We start from the raw sequence: 17,173 nt of genomic DNA, 5'->3' as shown, positions 1-17,173 counted from the left end.
AGTAAATGACATTTTTAAAAATGGAAAATAGCATGAAATCAGTACCATTACAGAAATTCAAACAAGGACAAGTAGGAAATGGGCTGTTAAATCAATCTTGATGAATATACAAGCAAACTATGAGGAAAATGTGGCATTTGGGATGAATCTTGAAAGATACATAGAATTTAATCAAGACAAAGTGAGACAGAGTGCTTTAGTTTGAGAGAATACTATGAACAGAGACAGAGAGGGAAAAAGCCTGCAACTTACTTGTAAAACACTGACTAATTCATTGTAGTTGTAGCAGAGCCATCAACCTTTAATATTGAAGAATCACACAAGGGAGGGACTGGTTCAAAGTGCAGGTTATCAGGCATGATTGCCAGCATTCTAATTCAGTAAGTCCAGGAAGGACTGAATTTTATCAGCTTCAGAAGTGACTATGAGGCAGGTGGATCAAGATCCACTTTGAGAAATCCGAGGCACAGGCTACTTGGAGGAAAGCAGTGACAGACAAGGTAGAAAGGCAGTATGGGGCCAGGTCATAGAGAGCCTTGAACGCCACGCTACAGAGGTTGGTCTTCATTTGATTGGTGATGGGGTGTTGTATCTGTGCTTTAAAATGGTTCTAATCTGCTTGAAAAGTTTAAAATGTTCCATCCTTTTTAAAAAGTAAAATGCTAAAAGGAATCTATAAGCTTGGGGAATTTACTGTAGAAAGTCAGTAGTTCCCTTAATGATTTCGTTAATTGAATGTAGAGGTGTTGGCTGGAAGTGTAAGTAGGAATGAGCTGGGGCACGCCTGCTTGAAAAAGGATAAAAACCACTGTGGTCACAGGATCAACATGGACATGCCTTTCCCAACAGAAATGGGTGTTAGAAACTGAGAAATTGGGATAATTTTGTTTGGGAGTGTTATTTTTTTTCTTTTGGATTTTTGCTTTGAAATGTAGGAACACACGGGGTATATTCTATAAAGAAGAGTCTTGAGAAGCAGTTAAACTTTCAGGTTCCAGGACCCCTTTACTCTTCTATAAATTATAGACCCCCAAAACTTTGTTCCTCCATATATTTATTATATTATAAATTAATATTGTTTAATAGTATTTGTTCATTTAATATAGCAATAATAAAGCTTGACCTATTAGTATAAATAACCATTGTTTTTTTTAAGAAAAAACAACTCTATTGTCCAAACTCCAAAAATAAAATTAATTAGAAAAAAGTAGGTTTTGTTTTGCATATTTAATGTCCAGCTTCATATATAACAGCTGGATTCTCACATCTGCTTCTCCTTTCAATTTGTTGAGATATCACATGCATCCATGAAAAAATGGGACGATAAAGGGCAAATCATTCATTAATTGTATTATTAAATGGGACAAATCATTTATTGACTTTATCATGAAAATAGTTTGGACTTTGCAATATCAGTCTGCAGGACCCCAGGATATCTAGGACATACTCTGAATGCACTACATTCACTGTCTCAAATGATACAATCAAGATTAACGATCACTAGTTGATGCCCATGTGAGGCTCTGAAATACAAGTGTTATACAAATCCAGAGGAACCAGGAAGGCACCTGGTTCTAGCTCTGTTTAGAATCAGGAGAAGCCAAAATGATGTGGGGTTTTTTTGTTTGTTTGTTTTTTTATTTATTTTTTTTATTGGTTGTTCAAAACATTACAAAGCTCTTGACATATCATATTTCATACATTAGATTCAAGTGGGTTATGAATTCCCATTTTTACCCCAAATACAGATTGCAGAATCACATCGATTACACATCCACATTTTTACATAATGCCATATTAGTAACTGTTGTATTCTGCTACCTAAAATGATGTTAAGCAGTAACTCTAGGTAGTTAAAGATGAATGAGGGAAATGTCAGAAAGCACCCAAAATTTGTTTTCTTTAAATTTTGCTCTAAAGGAATTCATGGCACTAACTATGCATCATAATGACTCTTTTTTAAAAACTGAGAAAGTTTGTTTTAAAAGGTAGTTATCCAAATCTTACTTCAAAAGATTTGGTACTCTGCCAGGAGGGGCAGGACAAAGATATTTTTAACCAGCTACACAAATGATTCTGCTTTTCTGCAGAGTACAGGAACCTCTAGCTCCTATATTTGTTTCATAAATCATAAAAAGGCAATGTAATTGTATTTGTGACATTAGTTTTGACTTCTGTTTTCATTGGTTCTTTTTAACTATACATGACAATAGAATTCATTTTGACATAATTATAAAAGCATTTTTATAATTTGTTCTAATTCTGTCCCCAGTACATCCACTTCTCCTTCCTTCCTCCCACTGTTCCCTTCCCTCTATTCTATTAGTCTTTCTGCTATTTACTCATAGTTGTATTTTTTTAATCAGCATCTTGTGGATGAACATGATGGTGAGATTCACTGTGGCATATTCATATATGTACACAGGAATATTAGGTCAGAGTCATTCCTATCCCATCTCTCCTCTCTCCCTTTCATTCCCCTTTGTCTACCCCACTGATCATTCTTCTATTGACTTCTGTTTCTTTTTTTTTATTTGTTCTCATTAGCTATACATGACAGCAGAATGCATTTCGATCATTGTACATAAATGGAACACAACTTTTCATTTCTCTTGTTGTACATGATGTAGAGTCATACTGTATATGCAGTCACACAAGTACCTAGGGTAACAATGTTCATCTCATTCCACCAGACTTCTGTTTCTAAATGAAGACGACGTCCTAGGATTTTATCTACAAGTGAAAACCACCCAGCTTTTAAAAATAATGTACCCATAATTTAAGTCTTGAGGATAGTCCCTACCGAGAAACATGGACTTTTTCATACAAGCATCCTGTTTTTTAAAAATATAACCCTAAATTAAAGGGATGAAAAAATGCCACTGCTTTCATGAAACAAATAATGGATGCCTTGTTTTCATAATAAACATTTAAGAGAGCTTGTTCCTAATGGAAACTATTGTTACTGATTAAAAATCTTCTTGGGGAGGAAAAAAGTACCTTCATATACAATCTCCATTGGGGATGCAAATTGGACAGAAACATACACCAAAGGATTTGCATTTAATCAAATCCAAAGCAAGTCATTTCAGAAGCATCTCCACTGAGTACAGAAGGCTTTTCCACTAGGATCAGGCTGAGCTCTCCAGGGGATCAGGATCCCTTACCAAAGAGTGGACACCATTTGCAGAGGCCCTGTACTGCTGCTTCTAAGAAGGAAATTCACCAAAATCATCCAGAATGGAGAGTGGTAAGTCAAGGTCAATTGTTACAATTTTTTTAAAATTTAATAATTCTAATTTTTATTTTTGACATCATAAAATTATAACACAAAGCAAAGGTAAAGAAGAAATAGCACTAATTTTGACTAGAACATATAAAAATACTGACCAGAAACCAACTATTTAGAACTCTTGGTAACATGTTAACAATTCTAGACACATTTAATTATTAATTATTAGATGTAATTTTGCTGTATTGAATTTAGGTATGTACTCTGAAAGATCAATTTAACTAACATTATTTTTATAAAATTATTATCTGAATATTAATGCATTATTCTCTACAATTGTGAAATTTTATGTTAAATGAAACAACTTCTGTTAAGTCCTCAATTATGAAGTCCAGAAATACCTTTATTCAGGCATCTTGCTTTCAGCTCTTAAGGCTAGGATGAAAGGCAATACACTACTAACACATGATAAGTAAGAGATTCTCATTTCCTGGATTCAAACTACATACAGATCTTCATCCTGAAGATACGAGTATTAGTGTCAATATAGAGAATAAAACCCCACCTGTTCAGGAATAAATTTGAGATATAAACTTTAGCATTTAAAATGTTAATAAATAATGACAGATAAAATATTTCAAAAATGCTTTGTAAGCTATCTTGAAAAAATATTTTTTAAAATCACAGATCTTCTTATCAAAAAGATAAGGAGATAGTTAGAAAATCACCTATCTTCTGCAACATGGAATTGGTTACTGGCAGTAGTGCTGTTTTGTGATCCAACTATGAGCCTTACAAGGTGGGAATGGAGGGGATGTCAGGAGAGACTGTGGATAGCAATAGTGTCGGCAAACCAAACTTCACCTAAATCCTAATATATTGACTAATTTGGCCTTCCATCCTTAAAATTTTCAGTCTTTCTGATTTCATAAGCAGTATGCATTATTTTCTATTTAATAATTTGAACATTTAATTAGTGGACAAATTTGGAGACTCTATGTTGCCTCTCCTTGTATCTCCTTGGAGGTTTCCCACAGTAAAACTAATATATTCTCTTCCTAGATCAGAAGTAGAATACAAACAATAGCTTCTAGCATGCCCGGCACTAGTACTATTTACTCCCGGGCAGACATCTGCCTTCCCCTCAGTGAGAGGGCTCGATCCTCAGCAAGGCAAGCCTGTTGGGGTGGAAAGAGAGGTCCCCAAAGGATAAGAGGGGTAGCTTAGCCAGGCAGTGACCCAACATACCATATTGCCACTGCATTTTCTGGAACCTCATTGTTGGCCCTTTCCTGACAGGCAGAGAATGGAACAAAGATGCAGAATATCCAACAATAACCCATCATTCGGATTTTTACTCTGTTCTGTCTTGATTGACAATGTGCCTCCATGCCAAAGTCACGAGGGATGATAGTTCAGAGACATCATCTACTATCTTCATTGTCCAGTTGCAGAACTCAAAATAGAAATGCTTCTTTTCTAAAGTAACTTTCTTTTTTATTTGTGTTTGTTTCACGTGCTCTCTTTATTTCCTTACCTTCTGTCACAAGCTTAGACTCTCTAATGAATTTCAAAGTAAAAAATGCCCTCCACAAAAATGTCATCAGAAATGTAGAATTAGAATGAATTTCAAATATGGAAAGTGGACTTACCATTTAATCACTAAGAATGGTTTAGGAATCACCTGCATTTTAATTATTAAATCAATTTCAGAATATACCAGTGTGATTTGATGCAAAAAAATGTTTAATTTTCAAAATAATATTAAAGTGATAGCTGCATTAAATCTATTATGGACTAAACTCTCCATCAAAAAAGGGGGAAGAATAAGGATGTCACAAGGCTAAAACAATTTGCTGGGCTGGGGGCATAGATCAGTGGTAGAGCACTTGCCTAGCAGGCTCAGGACCTAGGTTTGATCCCCAGCATTGCAAAAAATAAAATATATTTTTCTAATAAAAATAAAAAAACATTCTGCTGTATGAACATAATTGCAATCATACAGTGCCAAATTTTTATTCCAAATTCTAAAGGAAAAATTGATTGCTATTGATAAATTTGCTTGTGCTTTCTCTCCGGAAACACTTGTCTTTGTTTTCTTAACAACTAATCTGAATGCAAGTTTGTATCTAGAGGATTTGAATAAAAACTCTTAAGCTCTCCTGGTTTATGCAGGTGTGGATTCTTTAAATAGACACATGCACAGAAAAAAAATGTTTGAGACTAGGAATACTGGCAATATTTTTTGAACTCTATATATCATGTCTGTCTTAAAAAAAAATAGAAAAGGAGATTCAGAAATTTCCCAAAACTCAAAAATCATGAAAAATACTCCAGATGGGATTTTAAATAATTTGTTCAGGCTCCATGCTTTGTCAAAGTCAATTTCCCTTCTGAGCTGTTGTAAAGTGCAGGTGTTGGCCTTCCTGGACCACAGCATGGGAGCATCGTTTTAGCCATGTTCCCATGAAACCCCCAAAGAAAGGACATCTCCACCTTTGTCTTATGAAAGTATTCTTTCCCAAGTTCTAAGCCCATGGCCTTTCTTGCCTTCACTTTCCTCAATTTCTCTAAGGCATTTTGTATATACTACAAGCACTTATTGAGAACCTGGGTGTCAGATGCATAACAGAACTGGTGGTAACCCACTTGCTCTCTGATCCTTCTTCCTTCATTCCCTTGATGTTTCTGCTCTGGTACACAGTGACCTTTTGGGCCTTGCCCCTTCCCCCACCCTGCACCCCTCCCACAGTGGCCCTTCTCCGTCCCTTCCTTCCCCTGGGCTCAGAACTGCAGCCATTTCCCAATGCTCTGTACTTGAACTGTACTCTTCTATTGCAAAGTCCACCTTGGAAAACTTTATTTTCATTGCTTTAATTCTCATAGTTTTTAAGATGTTTCTTGGATGTAGAGTTCTAGCCCAGGTTCTAGTTTTAGGTACGGGATATTTTTAATTTAATTTGATTATGTCACCACAACCTCAAAGTCAACATAGTCAAAATTGAATTCTTCTTTCCCTATCAGAATCAACACTCTACTCTGCCTTCTTAGATTTCTCCTCTTAATCCTGGTGTTGTTTTATTGTGTGTGTGTGTTGTTGTTGTTGTTGTTGTTTTTCTCTTAAATCTGCCCTTTCCCTGTCACATCCAGGTTTGAGGCTAGCCTCTGTTTGTAATTTCTTACTCCCTCCACTTCTTCATCTTTAGCCATTCTAGGATCTACGCTCAGATCCATCTTTCAAAAAATTTTTCAACTCTTCCAAAAAATATGATACACAATATTCTTATGTTGAAAAAAATCTAATTGTTTCCATCACCTATGACATAAAGCATAATCATGCCCTAACTGCATGAAGGACAGCGCTTCCATGATATTGTGTCACCTAGTGACATCATAGTCATTTTAAATTGCATAAGTACACTCTCTGGTGTTTGCACAATGATGAAATCACCTAACGACACATTTCTCAGAACACGTTCCAGTCTCTAAGCAATGTATGACTACGTATATTTATATAGTCAGGTTTTTAAGATCTGCAGCACCTCATTATCAACAGCAACAACAAAATGCTTTCAACAGATGTTTACTGGAAAGCTGCGTGGAACTTAAGAGTCTTGCAAGGAGCAAACAATAAATCTCTACATACAAAAATTTTACAGAACTTTATAAAGTGGCAAGTGCTACATGGGAATAAGTAGTGCAGGATAAGGGGGATCAAGCAAATTTTATGAGGAAGGTGCAACCTGAAATATGTTCTCATTGAGAAGCTGACATTTGAGCCAAGACTTGAAGGAGGAAAGAACAGTTAGCCATGTGGATAAAAGGAGGAAGAATATTCTAGCTGGTAGACGTGGCCAGTGCAAAGTCTCAAGGCAAAAGTGCTTGGTACATTTCAGAAAACTGGCTACAGTACAATGGGCAAAGAGTAGAATCTTGGGAAACGAGAACAGAGGTATAAGCATAGGGTCACATAGGACCATTTTAAGGACTGTGGCTTTTACTCTGAGTGAAATGAAGAACCACTGTAGGATTTTGAAAAGAGCAGTGACCAAACTGGACTTTCTTTTTTGAAAGGATCACTATGGCTGCTCTGTTGAAAGCAGACTGAACCAGGGGTGAAGGGTAGTACAGGAGAACCAGTAGAAGGCTCCTGCAATAATCTCCATTAAATGACAATAGAGAGAACCTGGATATTAGAGATGGAGGTGAAGATAAGTCAGTAGACTCTGGATCTATTGTGTAGGTGGCCCTATTGTGTATTCCCCAAAAATGGTTGTGAAGTTGTAAAGGACTCCAGCCTTGAAATTGAGAAACTAAAAGGATGGAGTTGCCATCAACCAAGGTGGAGAGGACTTCAGGTAAAACCAAAATGAAAGGGAAGAATGAAAGTTCAGATTTGGACATGTAGAATTTGAGATGTCTACGGACATGCAAATATAGGTGGATATCCAAGTCTCAAGTCCAGGTCAGAGCTGGGCTATCCATTTGAAGTTCATCTATGTCTACAAGAAGTTCTGATCTGGTTATTTGCCATCTTGTAAATTTCATTCCTCTATTAATTACTATGTAGTTATTTTTTAAACTTATTTAGAAGAGGCATATTTCCCCTAAGCTCTTTGGCATACACAGAAAGTATGAATCACTAATTCAGATTGAAGTCATCACTTAAAAAGCCTTTCAGAATAAAGGGAAGCCAAGACTGTCTGGGAACACACAAATGACCCAGCCTGGACCTCTTCTTCAACTCCGCCCCCTCCTCCTCCACAGGCCCAAGTCCACACCTACTATCAATCACTCAGATGTTCCCCTTCTTGCTCAACCAGAACTGCCTGAATTTAGAATTGCCCCCTGCCCAACTCACTCTGCCACACACAGGAACCTCCCTCATAAAGATATTCGTAGTTCTCAAACTTCAGAGAACACCATGGTTAGTTAAACCCATTCCTAAGGTTTCTAGGGTGCTTTGGGGTAGGACCTGAGAATCTACATTCCTACTAGGTTTCTAGCCAATGTTGATACTGAAGGTCTAGGAATCAAACTTTGAGAATCACCTGTGCTTATTCTTGATTTGACTCATCTTTCTGGTTCTGACCCTTGCCTTCTTCCAACCTTGAGTGTCTGAGTTACTCTCCTCCTCCAGGCTGCTGCATGTATATTGGGGTTGTCTTAGTCCCTGGCAATACCATTCTTCCCCACTTACTACCCACCCTTCCTTATTTTAGTGTCAGAGGCTGAGGACCAATTTGTGTCCTTGATTCCACTATATGTCTTCCTCTTTGAAGTCTCCTTCTCTCATTTTTCCCCTTTTCCAAAATCTTAAGTCTTTCCCTCCATTCCATTCACATATCCTCAATTCCCACTACTGATAAATACACAGAGTTATAAAGCATAAGCAAACCTCTCTGTGACAATGTAATTCCTTCCAACCATCACCCAATCTCTTGCTTCCTCTTCTCATTCAAACTTCAAGAAGTAGTCGTCTCTCTCTCTCCTGTTTCCACTTCCTCCCCTGAATTATTGCCTGGGTTCTAGCCACACACACTTCCAAAATCACTCTTGCTGAGGTCAACACCAGCCACTGGATTGAAAGCAATGGATGTTTTTCCATCTTTATCTTCCTAGACCACTTGTACTGGCATCCAATACTTTTCCTCCTTCCCCCCATCCCCTGGAAGTCTCTGCCTAAGTTCTACGTGCCTTATTCCCCCTGGCTTTTACTGGATCTTTTCCAACCATCTTCATGTGTCCTCTTCATAAGGCTTTCTTCTCCTCCTCTGACAGCCCTTCAAATAGAAGTGCTCCCCAGATTTCCATCTTGAATCATTCAGTACCGAGCTTCCCAACCAACCTGTCAGAAATCAGTGCTCAGGGCCTTCCCTAGATGCTGATCCTCTCAGCCCTTGCGAGTACCCCAGCCTGTTATCCCAGAGTGCCAGACACATTATTGTTTTCTCCGTATGTCATCATGTGACTGTCACAGGCTTCCTCGGGGATTCCATCCTCCTCCCTGGTTTCAATTGTCATCAGTGTCATGATGACTCTGAAACTTACATCCTAGAGCCATAGTGGAAGCTTGAGAATCACCTGGAGTCTTCCCTCTCCTTTCTTTCCCATACCTACATAATTTTACACCTATCTGATCCTTGCCTGCTTATCTCAGACCCCAGCACCTCTTGCCTGAATTATTCCAGAATCCTCCTGACTGATCTCTATGAGTCTTTATGATTCTCAAATCTACCTTCCACACAGCTGCCAGAAGAGTCTATCCAAAATGCAAATGTAACTACACCACTCCCTGGCTTAAGAGCCTCCAGTGGCTCATTGCCGACAGGATGAAGTCCAAGCTCCTGTATACCAGAAACACCATGGTTAGTTAAACCTTACTTGTTTCCCCAGCCTCACTTCCTCCCTCACACCTCTTTCTGTTCTGCAGTCCAGACCTTTACCCAGGCTGCCTGTACATCTGGAATGTTCTTGCCTTCTAGAGTCATCTAGAAGGTCAGGCCCCATTCCTAGGGTTTCACCTCCACCAGGCCTTCTCTGTTAAGCCTCAGCTCAGAGGCTGTCCCAGTCCTCTCCCTGCTCCCCCAGGAAGCGGCGCAGTCTGTTTCTCAGAATATCTTAGCCTTATTTCTATTGTAGCATCACAATTATCTATAATATATTTCTCTTCCAATAGATACCATGTTCTTTTGTATTCTGTCAACGCATAGAAAATAGTCAATAAATAACTGATAAATAAATGTAGCCTTAGGCTGTTCAAAAAAATAAATAAATAAGATACTCTCAATTCTAGAAGCAACATTTAGATTCCTTTGGAACAAACCTCTGGTCTTTGTGTTTTATGTTTGAGACTTATTTGAAAGGAGTACTTCAAGCCTCTTTAATTAAAACACAGACAGGGGCTGGGGATATAGCTCAGTGATAGAGTGCTTGCTTTTCATGCATAAGGCCCTGGGTTCAACCCCAGCACCACACACACACACACACACACACACACACACAAAAGACAGACATACCAAAATTAGGCCAAAGGACCCTTCAAATAATTTTGTTTTGTTTAAATCAGGTTGTATGTGGTTTTCTTTGAATTATGTTTTGGAACATAGATTTTTTCAACTCCTGCCCTCCTCCCCATTCCTCCACAGCCCCAAGTCCACACCTACAATCAATCATTTGGATATTCTCCTTCTTGCTCAACCGGGACTGCCTGGGTTTACAGGCCCAGAAACTTGGTAGTTTCCAAAGCATTTTCATATGCATATATTATTTTTTATTTACAAACCTCTGAATACAGCAAAAAAAGAGATCATATCCATTTTAACAAGGGGAAAAATGAAACTGAAAAAATTGTGATTTTTTTTTTCCCCAAGTCAGTGACTAACATGTAGCTGTGTAAACCCTGACTCAGGCCAGCAACTTCCCCCACCCATTGCACCACCCTGCCTCTGGTTATAACTTCAGTTATTTTGTTGTTGTTTGGTTTGTTTGTTTTCTTTCTTTCCTCCTCTCATTCTTTTTGTGATACAATTTTATTTGTATGAATAAACTATCTGTAAATTCAGATTAGAGAATATTTTTGGTTATGTGCTTCATACATTTATATACTAATGACTCCTGCCATATATGTTGATGCTAAATTCTGTCCCAGCTGACTTGGCTGGAAAGCCGGCCACACTTCAATTAAAAGGGATTGAAGCCATCCAACCTACTACAGAATACCAATTTAATAGGCAAAATATATCTTGAAATGTGTCTAGTTCAATCACTAACTTGGTGTTTAAATGCTTTCTAAAACAGTTCAAACAGTTCTCCCGCCATTGCTTGATTATCCCCAGTGACAAGGAGCTCACAATCCCTAGAAGCAACATTGACAAATTTTAGAACCATGAAATAGGTTTTCTCTATATCTTCATGCAATTTCCTCTTGCTAAAAGTGAAATAGTCAATGTGAATTGCAAATCACTATGATCTCTTCAGTAAGTGCATGTAGCAAGTGCTCAAAAATTATTTGTTAAGTGAACAAGTAACTCTTCCCTTATCCTTGGCTAGTTTTAAAGCAGTAATTCCTCATGTCACCATATTTTTAAAAACAAAGCACACTCTTTTAGTGTAGTAAATAAATGACTTTCCTCTTAGGAATGATCATCCAGTTGACCTGCTCCTCCATCAGGTACCAAGATATGGGACAGCCAAACAGTCTGTGACCTGAGTTATGCAAATCTAACTTCTTCTACATGTAATAAGAATCATTATTTCAATTTCTATCCAATCCCTTATCTGGTGATTAAAACATAAGTTATCAATCTTGCTGGAGTAAATCTTGACAAATCAAAGTGGAAAAAAGAGGACATTTTAAAGAGCTCTTGTGCAGAAGATGCAGAGTGTTTCTTGTTTTACTTACACAGAGCCTGGGTGAGTTTCCATCAAGGACCAGAGTTTGGACTCTACTGAAGCCACTTCATATTCCAGATCTCTACCATTTGAATGGGAAAACGGCATCAAGATTATTAACCCTGAGTACATCCCTGGGAGGTTGACCTTACTACCCCATCTAGATCTGACTATGACTATTCCCTTTGCTTAAGTCCCAGGAGATTACAGCAAACGAGTATACCAAGGCGTGAGAGTGAAGCACACGGTCAAAGATCTCCTGGCAGAAAAACGATCCAGACAGAGTGACTCCAGACTTAACGTGAGTCCCAGCTTGACACACACTGAAGCCTTAGGGTCCCAGCCCATGATTGAGGGTGGCCATCTCCCCTCTCCCTTCCTCCACACACCAATCTCCTCCTCCTGGGTCTGATATTCTCAAGAGCAAAGCTCTTATTTACCTAGAACACACTATACAATGATGTTATTGTTGTGGGTTTTTTTCTTTTTTATTTCTCCTGAGATGAATGACCTTGGCCTGCAGAGCACACCCCCTTGACAGTCTCCTGACTCACCCAGATGTGCCAACATCTCCACTTTAGCATTCCATCCCCCTGTTGCCCTGTTCATCCTATTGTACGCTGGTTTGGGGAAAGAATTTTTATATCTCTATTTATCTGTATTGATTATATGCCCTTAGAAATAGAATGCACATTCCCTCAGAGCTGTATGTTTTGTAAATCACAGTGGAGTACAAAGAATATGAACATAGAGGGAATAATGGTCCTTCCAGGGACAAGCTGTATGACCCTGGGAAAGTCACTTGACTTCTCTGGACCCAACATGAAATGAATTAAACTCTAGGGTTCATTATAATGTAACGATCTCTAAACTATTATTAACATCACAGCACATTTGTTAGCTACCAGCAGTGTTCCAAGAGTGATCTTATTGGCTGGTCACTTTAGCTGGTGGCAATGAAAAGATGATGTGTCCTCGCTTTTTCATTTCCCCTAGTCATGAATTAACAAAGACTCAGTTTGTGGAAATAACACTGACCTTCATTCATATGGCATTCTAAATCCAACAGAGATAACTTAGAAAAATTTATCTTGGTACCATAAAAAATCAGATTTTAAAATATTAGTAGAAGGTACTTGTATTGCATTTATCACTTCACTCTAAACCTCTGTCATCTATATCTTCATAAATGTCTGAGCTCTGTGTCTAAAATATTTCGGTGGCTTCATCCAAATCTCCAAGACTAATTCAAGAATGGCAATAGTATTTGGCTATCAAGGTCTGTAAATAACTACCTATTCTGCTAAGTGCCATACAATAACAAGAACATTGGGCATCTGTTGGGCATCTCCAGATAACCAGGAATAAATGAGGCCGCCATGTACAGGATCTAGTGCAGGGTCTGATGCACACTGGCACTGCATGTCTGATGAAAGTGGGCACAATGTTCAACACAGCTCCAAAAGCAAACTCCTGGAACACACTTCAAGTGAATCAACTCCAGCTCCAATTTCCTCATCCAAGAACATCCTGTATTGCTCATTTTCTGCTGTCCTCTTTTAAACCACCTCTCCTAGCTCCACACATGGAACTTACCTGATACAGAGAAATCTGAACAATCGGTTCTTGTCTGGTTCTTGTTTGGTGTTTCTCCTATGCCTGCTCAAAAGCATCTGGAGTGTATGCTAAAAATATCCTTCCAGCTTAGTTTCCTGGTGGGGAGGGGCAGGAGGAAACTCCGTCTACCCAACTTCAAGTGGAAGTAACGTAAGGGCTTGGCCATGGATACAGGCACAACAGACAAGGGAGTAACTGGATTGTGAAACCTGATACAAATCCCAGGCAAATTGTCAGTTATAAGGGTAGGAATCATGCCCTAGGATAAGACCCACCATTAAGAAGCGGACATTCTGTCTGCCTAGTGTGAGGGAAGAGGTGACCCACACCTTGCTGCTGTCATCAATACCGTGATGCAAATGACAAAGCACCACTCCAGAGTTCTATAGAAAGACATGTGATATAAGAGTCACAAAGATACACTGCATAGCCAAATGGTGGATAAAACTTTTCCCCTCTAAAATTTTACCTAATGTGATTTTTGTCCACGATCAGTGATATTCATGTCACGAATTTTTTGTTTTCTCTTTAGTTTTTTAAGTTTTTACTTTTTAAAAAATTAAATGATATAAGCATAATAATAAGTCATATTATTGTATTTTAAAATACAGATTCCTGGGCTTATCCCACATCTACTAACAGAGTCATTAGGTGGGGGCCAGGGAGTAGTCTTTTTGTCATTTTTTATAGGCTTTAACATCACCATTTACAAACTTTACCACAGACCAAAGAGCAAATGTCCAAGCCTCACATCACATCCAAGGCTCCTCTCAGATAAGAACTGGATGAGCTATTGGTACTGCCCTAGTGACACTGAGTTATTGAGAGAGTAGGTTCAAGGAACATGGAGTACCAACATAGTCCCTGACATTAAACCATAAATAATCTGGTGGAAAGGAAACATAAAAATATTTGTATTTAAAAAATACAAAATCATATAACCAAGCACTAGACTGAATGCTTAAGACCAAAGACCAGGCTATAAAGCCATGTGACACAAAATCTGCAATAATTCTTATGTAAGGACAGAGACGGTGCCCCTCTTCATGCATCATCTCACTTCACAGACACACTAGCCTATGAGGTTGATGTTTACAGTCCCATTTATAGATGAGTAAGCTGCCACCAAGAGAAGAGCAGTGACTGTTTCCAAGATGCCCAGTTAGCAAGCAGCACATTTTCTGGACTCCTAATTTCATATTTAAAAGAAAAGATCATGTGGACTAGCACAGAAGAATCTGCTACCTTCAAAAATAATAATAAAATGGATGAAAAAATATGATGCAGAAAGAAGTGAGACTAGAAAGTATAAACAAGCTCTGACCACAGTAGCAACTAATTCTCCAGTGCTTAGCACATAGGTATTACAAGCTCACCCTTTCCTGTGTTTTCTATTGTGTTACCCAATATCTCAGTGCTAGTATCTTACCATCAATAATCTTTTAAATTTGGGTCACTAAATACAGAACAACCAAATGTGGGGTGATTTGCACTTACAGCATCTCACAGAGGTGAGTGTGTTGTCTACCTGCTCGTGTCTTGTCCTCTACCCACTATTCTAGAATATCTGAAAATCTCAAGGAGGACACCACATTCAGTTATCATTTACTCTTCAGATTCATGTTGATCCTGAGATGTAATTTTTAAAAATTCAATGATTAGCTTTTATGGAACTACATTGAAATAGTGTCATTAAAAAATGTTGGCAATAAGAAATCTGATTATATATTGTAGGTATTAGATGATGGTTCATTATTTTGCTGTGAAGTGTGCAGGAATCACAGAGCACCATGTTGTGGGTAAACACTGATGGGTTTCTGATAATATGGGTAACACTGAGACTACCTCCTCTTTTTCATACCATTGCACTAGGAGACAATGAGTCTAATATCTCAGTTCACATAGGGAAGCCATCCATGAGGCCAGCTCAAAACTTTGGCTGACAGAAGGTCTAGTGACCCAAGGCCCTATGAAGCAGCTTTACTGTATTGTGTTAGGCAAAAAGAAAAGAAGAAAATGGGGAAAAAATCAAGAAGCCCATGTGAAATCCCTGGGACCTGTGAATATTGCCTCATAGGGGAAAATTTGTGATTAAGTTAAGACTTGCGCGGAGGCCACGGGGGAGTTTTGAGAGAGAAAAACACATGCAGAGAAGACATGAAAGAAGGTAAAGTGACTACTTCAGCAGAGATTGTGATGAGGCTACAAGTCAAGGAATCCCAGCAGCCACCAAAAGCCTGGCGAGGCAAGGAACAGATTCCCCTGGATCCCCTGTGGTGACACCCAGATTTTAGACTATGGTCCCCAGAACTAGAAGATAGATTCTGATGGATACAGCAGTCCCGGAAAACCAGTGCACGCATATTATGAAAACTATGTCTGTCCCTGGGGACAAGTAGGCTCCAGGAAGGAATTATCCAATGCCCAAATCACTGCTCTTCTCTCTGTCACAACACTCTGACAAGTTTACACAAACCATGCTGATCCATCTTTACCAGTCTCCCTCAATGACATCTGTTTTTGATACCATTTTCACATCTTTGCTGTGGGCATAAAAGAAAAACACCATTTTAAAAACAAAAAGCTTGAATCAAGAAATTTTCACCAAAGACTGGAAATTAAAAACACTTCTATACATTTTAGCCATAATTCTGTGGCTTCACAACTACTATTGTGTGTACATCTATTTAAAAATCATGGCTTTTCTTTTTTCTTTCTCAAAATTGTTCTGTTATTATTTACTACATTAATAGATCGTCTGCCAGAATAAATAAATATGAGTCATTCACTAACATCCAGTACCAAAAAGTATATAATTAGATTTCTGATTGCCACATTTTCTTTCAATTACACTATTTCAATGGAGTTCCATAAAAGCTATTCATTGAATTTTTTTAAAATAACATCACAAAATTCAATAAACTCTGTTATCTATAAAAACAGAAGCAGTAAGTCTAATAGCTGCAATTTTTCAGTTTTGTTTCAAAATTCAGTGAACAATTTGCAGGCTATTTAGCTTTCTAATCAAGTTTTTCTGAAGCTATCATAAAGATTCATTTAAAATCATTGAATATACAACAGCTGGCAGGAGGGAAAATTTGTAAAAACTTGCTGAGTAGGAAATGGAAATTGGTTTAAAATTAAAATTGCATGGGAGAATGGAGGAACACTGTGTGGTATGCAGAAGATTAAGAAGAGAGCTGGGAAGCGGGTTCTGATGATCAATCTGTTCTGTTGATTTGTGATTTATGGACACAGTTAATAGGTCTCCTGCTCTGCTCATTCATCAAAATTCCACCGTCAGTAAAAACAGTGAAATCAGTATGAATGTTCTTTAAATTACACAAAGAAAAATAAGATTTCTGGTTCTGTTTTTGGAGGAAAAGGTTGAGGAGGAATATCCCAAGTAGGAAATACATATAGACTTTGTGGCCTTCAATTATACATATTGTGTAGATAACAGAGCAAATTTTAACTGCTTCTATTTGGCAGGATTCATTCATACCCACCTGAAGTGTTTGTCCTTCACTTATAATTACTTACAATTATTTTCTCTTTCTACATTTTCTCAAGTCCTGATGTTTAAATTAACAGTTTAAATATCTATGTCAAGAACACCTTGGATAAAGCCATATTGTCAGCTGGAGTTCTTAGTTAATAATTTGTCCTAATTGTTTTTGGAGTGACAACCCTGTAAGTAATGGAAAGAATTATGACAATAGCACATATCTGGAGTAAAAAATTGAAGGAACATAAGGTAAATGGGTGTCATATAGTGGGTTTATGATACAGAGTCATTGAGAGTGTTTGATCTTGGTGAGATGTAGGCAAGCTCGAACTATAGACCAGATGTACACTGGCTAGCTTGGGTCCCAATAACTGTCTTTGCATCAGAACTTCTAGATGGAGGTTTGTTTAGTTGCATATCCA

General features: G+C 38.1%; 1 protein-coding gene across 2 annotated transcripts in view; it reads left to right on the top strand.

Moving 5' to 3' along the window:
- The first annotated feature begins 377 nt into the window (after positions 1–377).
- Pou2af2 (POU class 2 homeobox associating factor 2) overlaps positions 378–17,173 on the top strand; it is a 40,690-nt gene continuing 23,894 nt past the window's right edge. Inside the window, exons 1-3 of one of the 2 annotated variants that reach the window (XM_048795750.1) lie at positions 378–556; positions 3,130–3,250; positions 11,821–11,927. In XM_048795750.1, coding sequence (XP_048651707.1) covers positions 3,241–3,250; positions 11,821–11,927 — 117 coding nt within the window. In that variant the 5' untranslated portion in view covers positions 378–556; positions 3,130–3,240. Of the gene's footprint in view, positions 557–2,693; positions 3,251–11,820; positions 11,928–17,173 lie in introns of both variants that reach the window. The other variant, XM_048795749.1, reaches the window with a different exon arrangement.

Source organism: Marmota marmota, unplaced genomic scaffold, assembly GCF_001458135.2.
Source record: "Marmota marmota marmota unplaced genomic scaffold, marMar, whole genome shotgun sequence".
In the NCBI taxonomy this organism is placed as follows: Eukaryota; Metazoa; Chordata; class Mammalia; order Rodentia; family Sciuridae; genus Marmota; species Marmota marmota.
This window is presented reverse-complemented; position numbering and strand designations above follow the sequence as displayed.